Source organism: Molossus molossus, unplaced genomic scaffold, assembly GCF_014108415.1.
Source record: "Molossus molossus isolate mMolMol1 unplaced genomic scaffold, mMolMol1.p scaffold_m16_p_21, whole genome shotgun sequence".
NCBI classification, from domain to species: domain Eukaryota; kingdom Metazoa; phylum Chordata; class Mammalia; order Chiroptera; family Molossidae; genus Molossus; species Molossus molossus.
Genome location: NW_023425357.1, coordinates 38325308 through 38345879, shown reverse-complemented (window position 1 = coordinate 38345879; position 20572 = coordinate 38325308). Strand labels below are relative to the sequence as shown.

Genomic DNA, 20572 nt, shown 5'->3' with positions numbered 1-20572 from the left:
CTGTGGGACAACTGGAAACAGAATAATATTTGCATCATAGGAGTCCCCAAAGAGGAAGAAAATGAGCAAGGGTTAGAGAATATATTTGAAAAAATAGTGACAGAAAACTTCCCTAATTTGGTGAAGGAAGAAGGCATTCAAGTTCAAGAAGCACAGAGAGTCCCAAGTAAGAAGAACCCAAACAGGCTCACACCAAGACACATCGTAATCAAAATGCCAAAAATTAAAGACAAAGAGAGAATCCTAAAAGCAGCAAGAGATAAGCAACAGGTTACCTACAAATGAAACCCCATAAGGCTATCAGCTGACTTCTCACAAGAAACACTACAGGCCAGAAGGAAATGGCATGAAGTAATCAAGGTCATGAAAAACAAGGATCTGAATCCAAGAGTACTCCACCCACCAAGGCTGTCATTCAAAATAGAAGGTCAAATAAGGAGCTACCCAGACAAAAAAAAAAAAAGGCTAAGGGAATACATTAGCACCAAACCAGCACTGCAAGAAATGTAAAAAGAACTGCTGTAATTAGTAGAAGAAATAGGAAGAAAAATATAACCAAACTAAACAGAAATGGCAATAAATAAGTACATGTCAATAATCACCTTAAATGTAAATGGACTGGATGCTCCGATAAAAAGACACAGAGTAGTTGATTGGATGAGAAAGCATGACTCATCAATATGTTCTTTAAAAGAACCTACCTCACAACAAGACTCACATAGGTTGAAAGTGAAGGGATGGGAAAAAAAATCATCCAAGAAAACGAAAAGCAAAAAAAAGCTGGGTTAGCAATACTCCTATCTGATAAAACAGATTTCAAAATGAAGGCCATAACTAGAGACAAAGAAGGCCACTACATTACTATTGAAAGGATCTATCCAACAGGAACATATAATCTTGATAAACATATATTCACCCAGATAGGAGAACCAAAATATATTTAAAATCTTCTGGAGGACTTCAAAAGAGAAATTGACAGCAATACAATCATAGCAGGGGACTTCAACACCCCGCTAACACCACTGGATATATCCTCTAGACAAAAAATAAACAAGTAAACAGAGACTCTAAATGAAGCACTAAACCAAATGGATTTAATAGATATCTACAGAGAATTACACCCCAAAACTACAGAATACACATTCTTCTCAAGTGCACATGGGACATTCTCAAAGACAGACCACATGATAGGACACAAACTAAATCTCTACAAGTTCAAGAAGATTGAAATCATATCAAGCATCTTCTCAAATCACAATGGCATGAAACTAGAAATCAACTGCAACAAAAACATGCAAAGGCATTTGAACACATGGAGGCTAAATAGCATGTTATTAAACAATGAATGGATTACCGAGGAAATCAAGGATGTAATTAAAAACATCCTGGAAACCAATGAAAATGAACACACAACAACACAAAATCTATGGGATGCAGCAAAAGCAGTTCTGAGAGGGAAGTTCATAGCAATACAGACCTACCTCCAGAAACAAGAAAAATTTCTAATTGACTGTTTAACCTCACAACTTAAAGAATTAAAAAGCAAACAAAAAGAAAACCCCAGAGCAAGTAGAAGGAAGGAAATAGTAAAGATCAGAGCAGAAATAAACTGCACAGAGACCTAGAAAACAATTCAAAGGATCAATGAAACAAAGAGCTGGTTTTTCAAAAAGATAAACAAGATTGATGGACCCGTAACTAGACTCACCAAGAAACAAAGAGAGAGAACCCAAATACACAAAATCAGAAATGAAAGAGGAGAAGTACCAACTGATACCACAGAAATACAAAAGATCGTTAACACATACTATGAACAACTATATGGCAACAAATTCGACAATCTAAGCAAAATGGACAAATTTCTAGAAACACAAAAGTCTCCCAAAACTGGACCAGGAAGAGATAGAAAACTTGAACAGACCAATAACAACTAAGGAAACTGAAGAGGTAATCAAGACTCTCCCAGCAAACAAAAGCCCAGGCCCAGATGGCTTCACGGGGGAGTTTTACCGAACATTCAAAAAAGAACTAACGCCCATTATCCTCAAACTATTTCAAAAAATTCAAGAAGAAGGAAGACTTCCAAACTCGTTCCATGAGGCCAGCATAATTCTAATTCCAAAACCAGAAAAAGACACTACAAAAAAAGAAAACTACAGGCCAATATCCCTGATGAACATAGACATCAAAATCCTGAACAAAATACTAGCAAATCGAATCCAGCAATACATCAAAAAAATTATTCACCATGACCAAGTGGGATACATTCCAGGGATGCAAGGCTGGTACAATATTCGCAAATCAAAAAATGTGATACACCACATAAATAAAATGAACAATAAAAACCACATGATCATATCAATAGATGCTGAAAAAACATTCGACAAAATCCAGCATCCAATTCTGATAAAAACGCTCTGCTATGTGGGAATAGAGGGATCATATCTCGACATCATAAAGGCCATATATGAAAAACCTACACTCAACATCATACTCAATGGACAGAAACTAAAAACATTTCCATTAAGAACAGGAACAAGACAGGGATGTCCACTTTCGCCACTCTTATTTAACATAGTACTGGAAGACTTAGCCACAGCAATCAGACAGGAAGAAAAAATAAAAGAGAATCAAATTGGAAAGGAGGAAGTGAAACTGTCATTATTTGCAGGTGACATGATATTACACATAGAAAACCCTAAAGACTCCATCAAAAATCTAGTAGACTTAATAAATGCATTTGGCAAAGTAGCAGGATACAAAAGTAACGTCAAGAAATCGACGGCATTCATATACACCAGTGATGAACTCACAGAAACAGAAACTGAAAAAACAATCCCATTTACCATTGCAGCAAAAACATTAAGATACATAGGAATAAGCTTAACCAAAGAAGTAAAGGACCTATTTGCAGAAAACTACAGGACATTGAAAAAAGAAACAGAGGAAGATATAAAAAAGTGGAAGCATATACCTTGTTCATGGATTGAAAGAATTAATATCATTAAAATGTCCATATTACCCAAAGCAATCTATAAATTCAATGCAATCCCCATCAAAATACCAACGACATATTTCACAGAACTAAAACAAATACTTCAAAAGTTCATATGGAACCAAAAAAGACCCCGAGTAGCCACAGCAATTTTGAAAAAGAAGGACAAAGTAGGTGGGATCACAATACCAGATATCAGGTTATACTACAAAGCCACTGTAATCAAAACAGCCTGGTACTGGCACAAGAACAGGCATATAGACCAGTGGAACAGAACTGAGAACCCAGAAATGGACCCAAGGCAATATGCTGAATTAATATTTGACAAAGGTGGCAAGAGCATACAGTAGAGTAAAGACAGCCTTTTTAATAAATGGTGCTGGGAAAATTAGACAGCTGTATGCAAAAAAATGAAACTAGACCATCAACTTACACCATACACAAAAATAAACTCAAAATGGATAAAAGACTTAAATGTGATGCATGAATCCATAAAAATTCTAAAAGAAAATGTAGGCATCAAAATTTCAGACATCATACGCACCAGAATTTTCACTGATACATCACCTAAGGCAACAGAAACAAAGCACAAAATGAACACATGGGACTACATCAAACTAAAAAGCTTCTGCACAGGAAAAGAAACAACCATCAAAATGGAAAGGCAACCCACTGTATGGGAGAACATCATTGCCAATGATACATCAGATAAAGAGTTAATTTCCATAATATAGAGGGTACTCATACAACTCAACAAAAGGAAGACAAAGAACCCAATTGAAAAATGTGCAGAGGAGCTGAACAGACACCACTCCAAATAGGACATACAAATGGCCAAGAGACATATGAAGAAATGCTCAACATCACTGATCATCAGAGAGATGCAAATTAAAACAACAATGTGGTATCACCTCACACCTGTCAGAATGGCCACCATCAACAAATCATCAAACAACAAGTGTTGGCGAGGGTGTGGAGAAAAAGGGACTCTACTACACTGCTGGTGGGAATGCAGACTGGTGCAGCCACTATGGAAAACAATATGGTGCTACCTCAGAAAGTTAAAAATTGAACTTCCATTTGACCCAGTGATCCCACTTCTAGGAATATACCCTAAGAAGCCTGAAACACCAATCAGAAAGAATATATGTACCCCCATGTTCATAGCAACACTATTTACACTAGCGAAGATCTGGAAACAGCCCAAGTGTCCATCAGTAGATGAATGGATAAAAAAATTGTGATACATATACACAATGGAGTACTATGCAGGTGTAAGAAAGAAAGATCTCTTATCCTTTGAGACGACATGGAGGGACCTGGAAAGTATTATCCTAAGTGAAACAAGTCAAGCAGAAAAAGACCAATATCACATGGTCTCACTTATTTATGGAATATAATGAACATAACAGTCTGAGGAACAGGGTAGACCCAGAAATATGGAAGTAGGGTACAGACTGACAACCCTCAAAAAGTGGGTGGTGGGGGGAGGGAAGAGATAAACCACAGAACTTACTATGCATGTATGCATAACCAATGGACATAGACAACAAAGTCGGGGACGGGGTGGGCGGGAGGGAGAGGAGGGTGTCAATGGGGTAAAAAAGGAGAAACATCTATAACAAAAATAAAATTTTAAATAAAATTTAAATTTAAATTAAAAAAATAAATTTAAAAAAAAAGAACATTTGGAGAAATAATGGTCAAAAGTCACCAAACTGGAGGGAAAAAATAACCTCTAGCCATTCAAATAAACTCTATCCATCTGAGAAGCTCAGCGAATAGGACAAACTCAAAGAGACCCAGACCTAAACACATCATAGTTGATGTGAAAAGCAAATCCAAAGAGAGATTTTGGAAAGCGGCAAGAGGAAAGTGACTTGTCAGATAGGTCAGATCTTTCTGAAAGGAATTTTGGGCTAGATCTTTAACCAGTCATTTTCACTCTTATCACATCTGGATTTCTTACAGTGCCCATAAATGCAAAATGAAAAAGTTATTTTTTTAAAATAATTTACTTTGTATTAAAGTAGATTTATTTTCATTTTCTACTTCATTCTTAAAGTATAAGGAACACAATACTTGATTCCTGATCATTCCAATCCAACTTTAAATCGCTGTTGTTCCCATTTTTTTCATCTATCCCTGAGCCCAATTTTACTTAAAAATTTTTTCATGTATAGGTAAAAGCTAAATTCTGCAAGGAGAACAGTTAGAACTGAAGTTTGTATATTTGGGGCAAAGCTGTTTGTTATTAGCTTCTGCTGCTTCCAATCTATAACACAGGTAAGAATGGGGCAATTATGCATAATAAGTATTCCTTTCAAAGCTAAAACACAAAAGAAGCCTTTGTCAAGTATTATTAATACCTTAAGTTCATCATAGCCAAAGCCATTCAAAGGAATAAATCTACCCCAAATAGGGGGGGAAAAAAAAAGTAAACTTACCCAAAAGTTCAACAACTGGTAAACAGAGAAAGTGTGGTACATCCACATAATGGAATACTATTTAGCAATAAAAAGGAATAAAGTACTCATACATGCTACAATGTGGATGAACCTCAAAACATGCTAAATGAAAGAAACTAGACCCAAATGACCACATATTATATGATTCCATTTTATAGAATGTGCAGAAGAGCAAATCCATAGAAAGGAAGTAGATTAGTGGTTGCCTGAGGCCAAGGGAGTGACTGAAAATGGGCAGGAGGATTCTTTTCTTAGTGATAGAAATATTTTTAAATTAGACTGTGGTGATGTTGCACAACTTTGTAAACTTACTAAAATTCACTGAATTGTACACTTAAAATGGGTGAACTTGGGGGTATGTAAACTAAACTCAATAAAGCTGTTGTCTTTTTTTAAAAAAATAAAAGAAACCTGTTTATCCCTGGCTGGTGTGGTTCAGTGGTTAAAGCATTAGCCCAAGTACTGAAGGGTTGCAGGTCCAGTTCCAGTCAAGGACATATATCTGAGTTGCAGGTTCAATCCCTGGCCTTGTCAGGGTGTTTGGGGAGGCAACCAATCAATGTATCTCTCTCACATAGATGTTTCTCTCTAATAAATAAATGCATACAAACATACATACATACATACATAAATGGAAAAAATATCCTCAGGTGAGGATTAACAAACAAAAGAAAAGGAAACCTGTTTAATTTCATTTAATATTTAAAGAACTAAGGGAAGAGTCCTCACCCCCCAACTTCTCTCTCTCTCTCATTCAAACACACTATTAAGAATCCCCAATTTTGCCCTGGCCTGTCTTGCTCAGCGGTTAGAGCATTGAGACCAGGGTTCAGTTCCCGCTAGGGGCCCGTACCTTGGTTGCAGTTTGTCCCCAGCCCTGGTTGGTCGTGTGGGTGGCAGCCACTCGATGTGTCCCTTTCACGTCGATGTCTCTCCCTCCCACTCTACCTGAACACAAAATGGAAAAATGTCCTCGGGTGCAGATTAAAAAAAAAAAGAGAGTCCCCAATTTTCCCTTAACCAGACTGACAATTTCTGCAATAGTTTGTAATATTTATTTCCTAGGTTTTTTTCCTATGGAAAGTTTATATTATTATTTCATTTAAATCATACTTCATATATTTTTATCCTTTTTTATTTCTTACATAATGAGCACCTTTACAAGTCATTAAATATTTTTCAAAAACATAATTCTCAATGGGTGAATAATATTCCATCATATAAGATACCCCATGGCTTCTGGGGAGGGAGTCTGAAGCCCAGGGATGAAGACAGATCTCTCCATTCCTGGAGATGCTCTGGTATTTATTTTCACTGTGTGGATATCTCTTCACTCCCCTTCTCAAAAAAATAATAATAAATAAATAAAGATAGATAGATGGAGAGTGCATATAAAAGGACTTACCACTGACTTTTTCTCCTTCTCATTTTCTTTATCTACAAAAGAAAAGAAATCAATATTTAAACTCAGTTTTAAATGATTTACTATTCTTTGTCCTAATTTGCTAAACCACGACAAAAACACTAATTTTTATGCTTACTCCCTGACCCAAAAATGCTTTCCAGTGACACCTGGGACCCTCCATGGGTGGACCGAGCAGCCTGCTAGAGCTCTCTACCTTTGTATAACACTGTACAACTGCTACCTGGGTCCTGTTGGCACATCTGGGCCCCAAATGAGTTTAGCTTTTTCACTTAGTATATTATAATTTCCATTTCCCACACATTCCATATCTATGATCTTCACAAGCCGGCATTCAGCAAGTGAAAACGCAGAGTGACCTCCACTCGCAGCGCACAGGTAAGAGTTGGCAGCCGTCATGGGTTTCAGCCCAGGACTCAGGTTTCTCCTCTAGGCCCAGAGCTGATATCGCAGCCCATCCACCTCCCAGGTAGTTCTGCGGTGTAACCCAGCAGCCCAAGGCCAAAGAACGTCTGGACCTGACTGTGAACAGTGGTTCCAGTTTCTGAAGGGGAGGGTCTGCACTACCTGTGGGAGAGCTAGGGCACTGGAGCCTAAACCACCCGCCTAAACAGCGCTGAGGGGCTGTTTATCTGCAGTTCCCAGCCTCTGTCTCCCCCAAGGCCAAGAGAATAGAACCAGGAGATGGACAGGAGACAGGAGCAACCCCCACCCATGGGGAAAGGGGGTATTTCTGCTCTTTTAAGGGCTCCCAAACTCCGAACAAGAGACGGGCGGGCTCGCAACTAGTGTTTCCCTTTCCTGGTGGCCGTCCCCGCCCCTTCCCGCAGCCACGGGAGTAAACCCTCGCGCCTCCAAGAAGGAATTTCGGTTCAGGCAGGTCCCGCGAGCTAAGGGAGAGGAGTAGGGCAGATACCGCTGACCGCTAAGGCGTGGGCCGCGCCCGGAGAGGTGGTACCCAGAGACGCGTTACCCCGAGGCCAGGCCCAGCGCTGCGCCCCCCGCTTTCCTGGGCCCCAGGCGGGGCTCCTGAGACCCTCCCGGCACAGCGTCCATGTAGCCCAGCTCCGTAGCGGCTGCAGGAGCATGGCCCGGGGAACAGATCTGGCGGGTCTGCACTTCCTCCCTGTGTAAGCTAACGTGAGTCAGCCGGATCGCAGGTCATCTGCGGGCCGGCTTCTAGGCACCGCCTCCATTCCCGCGCCCGCATGGGCGGGGCGCCTCCTGCAGCCGGTCTCTTAAAGAGACTTCGTCGCATTTCACCCTACTCCGAGAATGAAAATAATTCAAGGTGAGGAGTTCGCTGTGCAGTCAGGAAATCTTCCCGCCACGGGACTCTGGCAGAATTAACCCATGACTTGGCAAGACTGGAGGATGGATGGCCAATAATACCAGCGACTAATTGGTTAATAATTATTGGAGACTAGTTAATAGAGCACCTATTCTAGCTAGGCACATGACACACAGTCACCTTGTCATTTATTCTTCCCAAGAACTCTGCAAGTGTTTATTGTCACTCCCATTCTCCAAGCTAATCTGATCCTCAGAAACATAGGCAACTTGTTTAAATGATCAGAAGCATTCTTTATGGAGTAGAGGTGGAATTCAGGCTCATCTACCCTGTTTCTCAGCCTTCACTCTCTCCTCTGAACTTGAACATATCTGGAAAAAACAAGACAACAAAGAATCCTAAAATTTGTATGGAACTACAAAAGGCTGTGAATAGCCACAGCAATCTTGAGAAAGAACAAAGCTCCCTGATTGCAAACTATACTATAGAGCTATACTAATCAAAACAGTATGGTGCTGGCATGAAAATAGTCATATAGATCAATGGAATAGAATAGACAGCTCAAAAATAAACCCATACGTATATGGTCAATTAATCTATGAAAAAGGAGGCAAGGTTATAAAATAAGGGAAAGACAGAGTCTCTTCAACAAATGGTGTTGGGAAAATTGAACAGCTACATGCAAAAGAAGGACACTGGACCACTATCTTATACCATATACAAAAATAAATTAAAGAATGGATTAAAGACTTGAATGTAAGACCTGAAACCATAAAATGCCTAGAAAAAAATATAGGCACTAACCTCTTTGACATCTGTCTTGGAAATATTTTCTTGCACCAGTGTCCTCAGCCAAGAGCAACAAAAGAAAAAATAAACGAATGTGATTATATCAACCTTAAATGCTTTTGCACAGTGAAGAAAACCGTCAACAAAATAAAAAGGCAACCTACAGAATAGGAGAAGATATTTGCAAGTCATACATAAAATAAGGGGTTAGTATCCAAAAATTATAAAGAACTTATACAACCCACTATCAAAAAAAATAAACAACCCGATTTAAAAATGGGCAGGAGGCCCTGGCCAGTTTGGCTCAGGGGTTGGAGCGTCCATCTCGGGTTCAATTCCGGTCAAGGACACATACCTGGGTTTTGGTTTGGTCTCAACCCTGGTTAAGGTCATGCGGGAGGCAACCAGTCAATGTGTCTCTCTCACATAGATGTTTCTGTTTCTCTTCCCCCTCCACCCCCCCACTCTATCTGGAGATAAATGGAAAAAAATATCCTCGGGTGAGAATTTAAAAAGAAAGAAGAGCCCTGGCCGGTTTGGCTCAGCGGTTAGAGCGTCAGCCTGCGGTCCAGAGAGACCCGGGTTTGGTTCCTGCTAAGGGCATGTACCTCGGTTGCAGTTTGTCCCCAGCCCTGGTTGGTCATGCGGGTGGCAGCCACTCGATGTGTCCCTTTCACATCGATGTTTCCCTCTCTCTCTCTTCCTCTCTCTCCCTCCCACTCTGTCTGTACAAAAAATGGAAAAAAGTGTCCTCAGGTGAGGATAAAAAAATAAATTTAAAAAAAGAAGAAAATGTCTTTGAATAGACATTTTTCCCAAGAAGAGATACAGATGGCCAACAGGCACATGAAAAGATGCTCAACATCACTGATAATCAGGGAAATGCAAATCAAAACCACAATGAGATAGTATGTCACACATGTCAGAATGGCCTATTAACAAAACCACAACAAATAACAAGCGTTGGTGAGAACTTGGAGAAAAGGAAACTCTTGTACATTGCTGGTAGGAATGTAAAATGGTACAGCCACTATGGAAAACAGTATAGAGGTTCCTCAAAAAATTAAAACTAGAACTACTATATAATCCTGCAATCCACTTCAGGATAGTTATATGAAGAAAACAAAAACACTAATTTGAAAAGACATATGCACCCCTATGTTCATTGCAGCATTATTTACAATAGCAAGCTATGGAAGCAACCTACATGTCCATAGATAAATGAATGGATAAAGAAGATTTTACACACACACACTGGAATATTACTCAGCCATAAAAAAGGATGAAATCTTGCCATTTGTAAGAACATGGCTGGATCTAGAGGGTATTATGCTAAGTGAAGTAAGTTAGACACAGAAAGACAAATACTATAAAATTTCACTTATAAGTAGAATATAAAATAAATGAACAACAACAACAAAAAAAAAAATAGAAACAGACTCATAGATACAGGAAACAAACTGGTGGTTACCAGAGGGGGAAAGAGTTGGGGAACAGATGAACTAGGTGAAGGGGATTAAAAGGTACAAGCTTCCAGTTATAAAATAAACAAGTCATGGGGATGTAATGTGCAGCATTGGGAATGTAATCAATAATATAGTAATAACTTTGTATGGTAACTAGAATTACCATGGAGTTCATCTTGTAAATATATATAAATATCAAATCACTATGATGTACAACTGAAATTAATAGACTATTATGTCAATAAAACAAAAGCAAGACAATAGACCCAAAATGTAGTCACTTATGCTAAACCCACATCACCCAACCAAGACTTAGCTTAAGTATAGTTCCAGCTCTCCCAGAAATGGAATCTGCCTGATAAGACTCCTGTCATCCCCTAAAGGAAAGTAGCCTTGCAATAAACAGCTGACTTTTTTTGCCTAGTATAACTTCTTTGTCCTGCACCCTTCTGCCTATATAAGTCTTCCATTTTGTACAGCTCCTTGGAGCTCCTTTCTCTCTGCTAGACTGGATACTGCCTAATTCAAATCAATTTTTGTTCAAATAAACTTTTTAAATATGCCTCAGTTTATCTTTTAATAAAGACATAACCAACATTAAACAGACAACTAGAGGGCAGGAAGGAAACCTGTAAAACCCATCCATAGTAAGGTAGCAAAAAATCAGCCCCAGTGTGAGCTAGATGAAGCCCAGGCCCTGCAACTTAAGCTGTTGCCATAAGGAGCAGTGACTGTGTGTGCATGCCCACTCCGATTTGTGGGTGGAGGGGCTTCTCACTTCTCCCAGGAGTGCTCGATGCTAGAAGTCACCTAATGGATAGAGAAAATGAAGTCATCTGTGAGAGGGTTCACTCAGCCTCTAGATGTTACCAGAAGCCACAAACTCACATTGTGCTTCCTGTAATATCTGCCATAGACCTAGCTCCAGGGCAAGTCTGCCTTCCATAAACAAACTTTAAGATAAAGTTCAAACATTTTTGTGAGTAATTTGAGATGAGGCTGTTGGAGGTACCTGCTGATTGGATTTGACTGAATGAAATGGACTGAAGCTGAGACGGGCAGAATCCAAAGAGGGCTGAATCGACAGGGGTGATGGCCAAAGATAGAATTTAAATCACCTAAAAGGAGCCACACATACTTCACACCCCTAAAAAGAAAGGCTTCAAGATGGTGGAGCTATGGCTTCCTAGGCTGTTCTATGGAAAAACAAGCAGCCTACATCTCTGCCCCCAGAGGATCACAAACCCAGACTATGATACCCTGGGGGCAGGGATGGGGTGTGAGGCCCAGGCCATTAATTCAGACAACACATATTCTATATCTACCATGTGCCAGACCCTGGGGACCCCGCAGAGAGAAGCTGACTGACGGGTCCCTACTCCTGTGCAATTTATATTCTTAAAATATGTACATATCAGCTAGTGATAAATGCTATGAGGAGAGAGTGACGGTGGCTACACCAGACGGAGTAACTAAGGAGATGGCATTTGAGATGTCCCAAGTCTAGGGTGGCAGGACAGCCATTCTTGGCCCTCACTCCTTACCTCCCCACCACTAGGGAGCTCTTTCTGACAGGAAAGGTGCTGTGGAGAGCTGCAAGGCAGTTGTCATTGGTACCCGGCGGGGGTGGAGGTGGTGCTAACAGGGGACTAGCCTGCGTGGTCACCTCCTACCTTGTGAAAATGTAGCAGGAGAACACTAGCAGCTCGCAGGGGAGAACAGCCTGGGACGCATGCGCACTAGTGCCCACAGCGGAGACTTGGAGACTCGTGCATGCGCGTGAGGGCAGGAAGGGGACGCCTAGCCCGACTGGAAGGGGTGGGGGATGTGAGACAGCTGCTGCCGTTGCTGCCACCGCAGGAGGCCAGGTGGAGCAGTGTGCTGGGGAGAGGGTCTGAAGGGCAAGTGCTGCTGCTGGGTCTGCCCGTGAGATGAAGCAGAAGCATCGCCCTTTCTGCTTTAGCGTGAAAGGCCATGTGAAGATGCTGCGGCTGGTGAGGGCCGGCTTGCGGGGTGGAGGGCAGTGTGAGATGGCTATAAAGAAGGACTTAGAATGCCCTGTTTTCTCTTCCAACCTTGTTTTTATCAAGGCCGCCCTAGAGGCAAGGCATTTCGCTATGAACCCAGCAGGAAGGAGAGAAATAAGGCACAGCCCTCCCTTTCAGGGACTTTACACAATCATAAAGCAAAATCAGCATATGTACCTGAATGGCCTACACTTGGACCCAAAACCAGGTACCCAGGTTACCAGGTGAGGCAGCTGCAGTTGTACCACTCAGAAGCCAACAAGATAAGATGACTCCGGGTTTTCCGTGGATGCCATGTTTACTTACTGTAAGTCAGAAGTTTGATGTGACCAAGCTCAGGGCTCATACCGCCCAGAGCCAGGACAATGGAACTACCAGCTTCTGGAGTGTCGGACCTACCAGGAGCATTGTAGTCAGTTCTGAACAGACATTTGGAGAGAATGAATCATCATTTGGAGGAGGTTACCTAGCTTGTTAGACAGGTAGAAACTACCATAGGAGAATATGTTGAAGGAATTCAAGAAAAAGAGAGAAGGAAAAAATGTTTTTTAGAGAAGTGGCATATAGGAGAGGGGTGGAAATAGTTAAAAGTTACAGGGAAACAGTTCTGCTTAATATGAGGAAAATTTTTATATTGGAAAAGTTCCCAAAATTAAATGGCCACTTGGGAAAGTAGTACATTCTCAGGAAGCAAAGGTAACAGGTATAGATGAGCACTTAGTGAGGATGTTGTGAAGAGCTAAATAAACGGTTTCTGCCATATACATACACATCCATACATCTTAGTCATGCCTCTTTTAGATGTGTGTATGGCAGGAACTGGTTTATTTATTTTAGAAGTGATCATTTTTGCAGATTAAACTTGTATCCAATACTCACTGATAAATCATATGTTTGTTTGTTTGTTTTTCTTTATAGGCACTAACTGTGACATCTATGACCTTTTTTATCATCTCACAAGCCCCTGAACCATACATTGTTATCACTGGATTTGAAGTCACCATTATTTTCTTTTTCATACTTTTATATATGCTCAGACTTGATCGATTAATTAACTGTATATTTTGGCCTTTGCTTGTAAGTGTTCAGTTTCATCGTTAAAATTAACTACTTTTTCCTGCCATAGTGAGACATTTTAATAAATTCTGTTCTTTAGTTTTCTTAAACTGGTAAGGAATCTCTGATAAACTTAGAAAGGAGGAGCTGTACCCACTGCTAATGTGCTCTGTATTGTCTCTGGTAGATTCTCAGGGAACCAGTGCAGTCTCAGAGCCTAAGCTCTTCTTTGAGCTCCGTCTAAAAGTAGATGTGGCTGACCCTTCTGTCAGGAGAATTCACCTAAGTGTAGATCTTCTAACGAAATTTAAATTAAAGATCATGATTAATTATATAACAGTCTTACTCTTTAACTTCCTTTTAAATGTGTGTTGATATGGCCTTAGAATTGTGGGACAGAGATGGAGACAGATACACAGTATCTCCCTCTTGCACATCCCTGATAACTAAATAGAAAATCAAAACCATTTGGTAGGCTCATTAAAGCACAAAATTATCTTTCATAAAAATGTCTACAATCATTAATGCTAAATAATTTTTAATTCATCTTGTAGAGCCTTATTTAGTAGCATATGGATTTTATCTGCCATATTCATAGCATTAGGAAAACTGCCCAGTGGAGTACCCAAATGGTTCTGTAAACTGTCAAAATAGGCATGTTGAAGATTAGTTAAGGTGTATATGGTCCTTCAGCCTGGACTATAACCTGGTTCTAGGACAAACTAAGTGACTTCAACTTTCCTCATTCAAGTCTTATCCCCAGCATCCTATCTCCATAGGTCTCCCTCCTAAGATTCTCTGCTGCACCTGCCTCATCCTCTCAAAGTGCTGATATAGATCAAGAAAGAGGACTTTAGAGATATTCTCAAACCATAAGCATGTCTTAAAGTGGTACCTTCTGGAACCACCTTCAAAGGCCAATGATGAGCATTTCAGGCTAATCACAAGCTGAGAAATTCCAAAAGGGTAAAGCTTGGAATTAGGTAGAATCTTCACAGCACCCCTCCAAACTCCTACCTGATCTACACTTTAGAGTTGGACAAGACTAGAGGGAGGTCTAGGAGAAGAGATTACAAAGACTTCATCAGTTTGCCCTCAGAGTACATAACATCATTCAGTGGCAGAAAGGCCTGCACCAAATTATTCCAATGATTTCTCCAAGGTGATGATGAACATGGTCCATGTATTTTTAATCTTGTACTCAAAAAGTTGGGATAGTTGCTCTTCGTACTCAGCTTTTCCAGGGATAATAAAACGTAACACATTTTAGCATTTATTTTTCTCCAAATTAATAATCCTCTGGAGCTTCTTATATGTAATAAACTTGGAGTCCCAAGTTTAACAGAATACACTGAGAGGAAGAGTGGACTATGTGTAGCATACTGAAAGTAATCTCTAAGTCTCTTTGCTGATATTAGAATCTTTTCAAAGTTGTGCTGTATAGTCAATTAAGTTATTACTCCTTTATGAAACCCAGATTCCTCTCTGCTCTTGATCTAATGAAATCATTTATTCAACAAATGTTAAGTATCCCAGATTCTATAATGGGTTCTTTAATAAGACAAAACACAAATCTTGTACCTTAGAAACTTTCAGTGTAGCCAGGAAGACAGATGAGCAATTCAGTGTAATAGCTGCTGGGATAGATGTACACCTAGGATGGTGTAGAGGCACCCAGCCAGGGAAGGGGACCAAATCATAACAGGCCTGAGCTGAGGGCTGAAGGATGAAAAGTGGTTAGCACACTGACTAGGGGATGAAAGGGCTTTCGCAGTAGAGGGAGCAATTTATGTGAAGGTGTCAGGGAGTGAGTAGCATAACCCTCAAAGACCTTCAGATAGGTCTGAATGGCTGGAATATTGAGTTGTAAAGAGAAAGGAGGCAAGAGTGGGGTCTATAGAGGCAGTGGGAGGTCAGAGCATGCACAGCTTTGTATGCCCTGGGTATTAACCCAAAGGCCCCTGGAAGCTTTTGAAAGATTAGATAGAGTGACATAATCAGCTTACATTTTAGGAGATGACCCTGGTGGCAGAGTCAATGATGGCTTGAAGTGGAACAAAACTAGAGGTAGGTCTGAGAGATCACCTGAAAGTCTGTTACCACAACTAGGCATGAAACTTTCAGGCCTGAACTAAGGTTTTAACAGTAACTGGAGAGAAAGGGGTGTTAATGAGGTAGAATGGATAGGACCGAGTAACCAAGGAGAATCAAGGATACCTACCATTTAAATACCTATCTTGAGAGGAAAATGAGATAGGAAGTATAGGAGGAAAAATAGGTCTAAGGAAGGACCAGGGAGAATGGTACGTAATGAGTTCAGTTTGAGAAATACTAGGTTTTAGTTGCATGTGGGATATTCAGATGGAAATGTTCAGAACAGATCTGAAGCTTAGGAGAGAGGAGTTAAAGCAGCAGCTTTGGGAGTCATCACATTACCTTGTGATGGAAAATAAGCTCTGGGACTGGGCTAAATGGCTCAGGGAGCCCTGGTCAGTTTGGCTCAGCGGTTGAGCGTCGGCCTGCAGATCAGAGAGTCCCAGGTTTAGTTTCCGCTAGGGGCACGTACCACAAAAAATAAATAAATAAATAAATAAATAAATAAATAAATAAATAAATAAATAAATAAATAAATGGCTCAGGGAGAATGTAGAGCAAGCTGAAGTTAAAACTGGGAGATACTAATCTATGGGGTGAAAAGGAGTAGTGGCTAGAGAAAAGCAGAAGGGAACCCAAGGGAGACTCATGTTCTCAGGCAGGTGCATCCTTTTTCTTGTGGTTCTCTGCACAATCTAGAACACCACTTTTATCCAAAACCATTCATATACACAAACCCAAATTACTCACAGGAGGCAGGGCTGCCTGTCTGAAGTAGAGATGTGGTCTGATGCCTTGAAGCAGAACAAAATATCCAGCACCAAGGGGCATTTAACCTAGGGCAGGTAGGTTAATAAGTTTTTCTTCCTAAGTGTAACTAATCTTGACCAGTCTCTATTGACCCTCTTTCCTATTTTCTTTTTAATAACTACTTTTTTAAGTTATCAGGGTTTTGAAGTCTGATATTTCTGTGTTAACGGTTCCTTCCTGTCTACAGTGATCTGCAAGCATACATAAACCATTCCCAAATAAAGACGATTTACCTTTCTCACACTATACATCCATTCAAAATGTAAGCTGCACCTCTTAAAGCTACAGTTCAGAATGAAAATGCTTTATTTCAAGAAATAATTAAATGAGTGAGCTACATCATTAGAAATAATAGCATATAGATGTGTGGGAGTTTCTTCCTGAAAATTACCACTTTTTTCCTAAGTATGCACTGCATTTAGTTTTATTGATTGCATTTTAATAACATTATAAAGTTGTTTGATTTACAGTGTAGACTACACTTCCTCTCATATTGTTACAATTGAGCATCCTGACTTCCCAGTGTACCATTCTACCTTAAACCTTCCAGGTGTTATATCATCCACTCCTAAACAGATGCATTCCCCCTTTAACTACATTTAAGTAAAAAAGAAGTAAGCCTGTTAAGCAGTTAAATGATTGGTGTATTATAGGTTAAGAGGATTACTAGGCATCCTTGTAGACCAAACATCCTTGTGGCAGTTTGAGTTCCTAAAAAATAAACACTAAACTTGTTTAATAAAATGGAACTTTTAAAGTCTTTAGGGAACTCATTGTGTGTGTGTGTGTGTGTGTGTGTGTGTGTGTGTGTGTGTGATCTTCATGTAAAGCTGACCTTTCTATTCTTTGTTTTCAGGATATCATCAACTCACTAGTAACAGCAGTATTCATGATAATCGTATCTGTGTTGGCACTGATACCAGAAACCACAACATTTACGGTCCTCGGAGGGGTAAGTGGAGGTCTTTCTGGTTTATTCCTTTAGGTTTGATTAGAATTCAAATATATTTGAAAAAATAGCCCTGGCCGGTTTGGCTCAGCGGTTAGAGCGTCGGCCCGTGGACTGGAGAGTCCCAGGTTCGATTCCCACTAAGGGCATGTACCTCAGTTGCAGTTTGTCCCCAGCCCCGGTTGGGGTCATGGGGGTGGCAGCCACTCGATGTGTCTCTCTCACCTCGATGTTTCTCTCTCTCTTCCTCTCTCCTTCCTGTTCTGTCTGAAAACAAATGCAAAAGTGTCCTCAGGTGAGGATTAAAAAAAAATAGATACAAGAACAAAAAACTATACTGGCCCTGGCCAGTTTGGCTCAGCGGTTAGAGCGTCGGCCTGCGGTCCGGAGAGACCCGGGTTTGGTTCCCGCTAAGGGCACGTACCTTGGTTGCAGTTTGTCCCCGGCCCTGGTCGGTTGTGTGGGTGGCGACCACTCGATGTGTCCCTTCACATCGATGTTTCTCTCTCTCTGTTCCTCTCTCTCCCTCCCACTTTACCTGAACAAAAAATGGAAAAATGTCCTCGGGTGAGGATTAAAAAAAAAAAAAACTATACTGTATTTATCCTTAGGTCTCCCAGGTCAGTACACAGTACCCAGTGGCTTAATATGTTTTGTATGAATACATGCCCTGATTAAAGGAACATAGTTTCACACTAAAATTGAAGTTAACCAAATGAAGAGGATCCTGCATATTTCCCATGGGTATATTGGGCTAGACTAGACTCAGAAAAACTACTGAAATCAGCTGCAATACTTAGCTCTGAGAAACTTGATGTCAAGCAAAAACACCATGAATGAGTTTCATATCTCTCCCTCTTGGGGCGGAGGGTGGGGATACGTACCACTTGTTAAGGTGAGACAGACTATTCTAAGCTCATTTATTTCTTGTTCAGATCCTTCTTCAGAAGGAATATAATAAATGTCTCATGATAAGGGAATGATGGTAGGAAGCCTTGTAACTAAAGGATTATTTTGAACACAATCAGTTTAATCAGACTTTATCCTGAAAGGCAAGCCAAAATAAAAAGTATCAAGTAATGTAGTTGAAATAGTCCCATCTGATATTCTTCTGAGATTTCTTACAGGAACTTCAAAATCCTTTGGCTTTTCTAGATTCTAATCTAGAGAAATGAATTAGAAAATTCTTAAATCTCACTCCTACTTTCTTGTCTTTTCATAGGATGGACCACTTAGGAGAACTGACTACTCTCAGATAGCCGTGTATGTCAGAATCCATGGCTTTTCATTTCCCTTATTAAACCCTAAGCAACTTCATGAGGGATGGGAATTACTCTAGAAATGAGATAGTGCTTTAACGGCAACTTTCCCCTGTTGTCTTTAAAGAGAATCTTACCACCTACTATGGAAAAAAGGGGACCAGGCATAGGATTTACTTTCATTCACTTATTTACTCAATCATTCATTTTTAATATGTTTTTTATTTATTTTAGAGAGAGGAAAGGAGAAAAGGCAAGAGAGAGAGATACATGGATCGGCTGCCTCCTGTACCCCCCTTCTAGGGATCAAGCCTGCAACCCCAGCAAGTGCTCTGACCAGGAATTGAATCAGGACCTCTCAGTCCATGGGATAACACTCAGTCCACTGAGCCACACTGGCTGGGCCATTCATTCATTCTTTAAGTGCACTTTAGTAGGTGCTGACAAAGTATGGAGCTGTGCTGTCCAGTGTGTTACCCACTGGTCACAGGTGGCTACTGAGTACTGAAAATGTATGTGATTGGTCTATATTGAAATGAACTGTACATATAAAATACACTGGATTTCATACACTTACTACCTAAAAAAGAGAATATATAATATTTCATTAATAACTTCATTATATTGATGACATATCAAAATGATATTTTGGATATATAGGGCTAAATGAATATGTTATGTTATTCAAATTAATTTCACTTGTTTTCTTCACTTTTTAATGTGGCTATTAGAAATTTTTTTATTAATTATGTGCCTTACTTACATTGGTGACTCACATTATATTTCTTTTGGATGGCACTGGGCTAGAATGTGAGTCCTTTCCTCAAGTTACTTAGAGCCAATGCAAGAGACAGAAGTGCAAATAACTGTTTGCAGAATACTTTGGGACATAGAAAAGAGGAAGCAGCTACTCTCTGGCCACAGAATCAAAGTTTGCCAGGAATAAAGGGGAAAGGGGGCGGGAGGTTTCAGGTGGAAGAACCAGCAATATGCAGAGTACCAGAGTCATGAAAGGATAGGTAGGTGGTAGGTAGTGTGTGGTCAGAGCCTAGGAAGCCTTGGTTGAGATTCAAGGTGAAAAAGAATCAGTGTCTGGAGCCAGAAAGCCAGACTTCCAAGCCTGTACATGGAGCTGAGCAAATAGCATGCAGGGAATAACATACCCCTTCTCCAGCCCAGGCATTAGCTCTCAAATAGCCATCAGAGTACCTAAAGACCATGTTCTAGTCTATTCCTGTTATCTCAATTTTATTTTCCTAAGGACTATTTAGAGTCCCACTCCTTATGTGGATGTAGCCCAGACTTTAAGAGTTCACTTTGGATTATTTTATCACTCCAGTTCTCCAAAGCTTTTGTCACAGCTACTATTGCCATGGTTTAATCTTGAGCTGGTGTTAATATTGACCCTTTCTCCAGTAGAGTTTGCAACAGGAAAATCAAACAGTTGAACACTGGAGATATAAATGTTGACTGATAACTAAATATCATCAGTAGGCCTTTAAACAGTACATTCCAGGAGCAAGTCCAGAGATCTAGACAAGCATTTATTTCAGAGCCCAAACCACTTCAATATTATTCCTGTTCACTTAAATGATCTTACCGCTCTCTCTAGGCAGGCATTGGGAAAACTTGGGAGTGAGAATAAAATGGCCTGTAAGGTCTCTTTCCATTTTAGTATTAGGTGGCATGGTAGGGAGTAATCCCAGGCCCCTACCAGGAGAGGAAGCCGGTGGGCAGACCACTTTTAAAAACCTGTGTGGAAGACGGAAGTCCAGATCACGGCCACAGCAGTGACACTGTGTCTTTGTCTCCAGGTGTTTGGACTCCTGGCGGTGGTGTGTTGCATTGCTGACGGGGCTCTTATTTACCGGAAGCTTCTATTTAACCCAAGTGGTCCTTATCAGAAAAAAGCTGTTCATGACGAAATATAAGTGTTGTAATTTTA

The 20572-nt window shown here is 40.4% G+C and overlaps 2 protein-coding genes across 6 annotated transcripts in view; one reads left to right on the top strand and one right to left on the bottom strand.

Annotated features, from left to right (window-relative positions):
* TK2 (thymidine kinase 2) overlaps nucleotides 1-8046 on the bottom strand; it is a 45227-nt gene extending 37181 nt beyond the window's left edge. For all 5 annotated transcript variants that reach the window (XM_036274821.1, XM_036274824.1, XM_036274820.1 and 2 more), the window contains exons 1-2: nucleotides 7860-8046; nucleotides 6869-6900 (exon numbers count right to left, since the gene is read on the bottom strand). In XM_036274821.1, coding sequence (XP_036130714.1) covers nucleotides 6869-6900; nucleotides 7860-7974 — 147 coding nt within the window. In that variant the 5' untranslated portion in view covers nucleotides 7975-8046. The remainder of the gene's footprint in view (nucleotides 1-6868; nucleotides 6901-7859) is intronic.
* A 4316-nt stretch (nucleotides 8047-12362) lies between these two features.
* Nucleotides 12363-20558, top strand: CKLF (chemokine like factor). The gene is made up of 4 exons (XM_036275635.1): nucleotides 12363-12426; nucleotides 13378-13536; nucleotides 17276-17371; nucleotides 20442-20558. Exons 1-4 carry the CDS (start codon nucleotides 12364-12366, stop codon nucleotides 20556-20558), a joined length of 435 nt encoding a protein of 144 aa, XP_036131528.1. The 5' UTR covers nucleotide 12363.
* The last annotated feature ends 14 nt before the right edge of the window (nucleotides 20559-20572 follow it).

What these genes read in the sequence shown, in the direction of transcription:
- CKLF (XM_036275635.1), top strand. Translation starts at nt 12,364, where the DNA reads ATGAAGCAGAAGCATCGCCCTTTCTGCTTTAGCGTGAAAGGCCATGTG. An exon ending in GTATATTTTGGCCTTTGCTT is followed by an intron (nt 13,537 to 17,275) that starts GTAAGTGTTCAG and finishes CTTTGTTTTCAG; the next exon opens with GATATCATCAACTCACTAGT. An exon ending in CATTTACGGTCCTCGGAGGG is followed by an intron (nt 17,372 to 20,441) that starts GTAAGTGGAGGT and finishes CTTTGTCTCCAG; the next exon opens with GTGTTTGGACTCCTGGCGGT.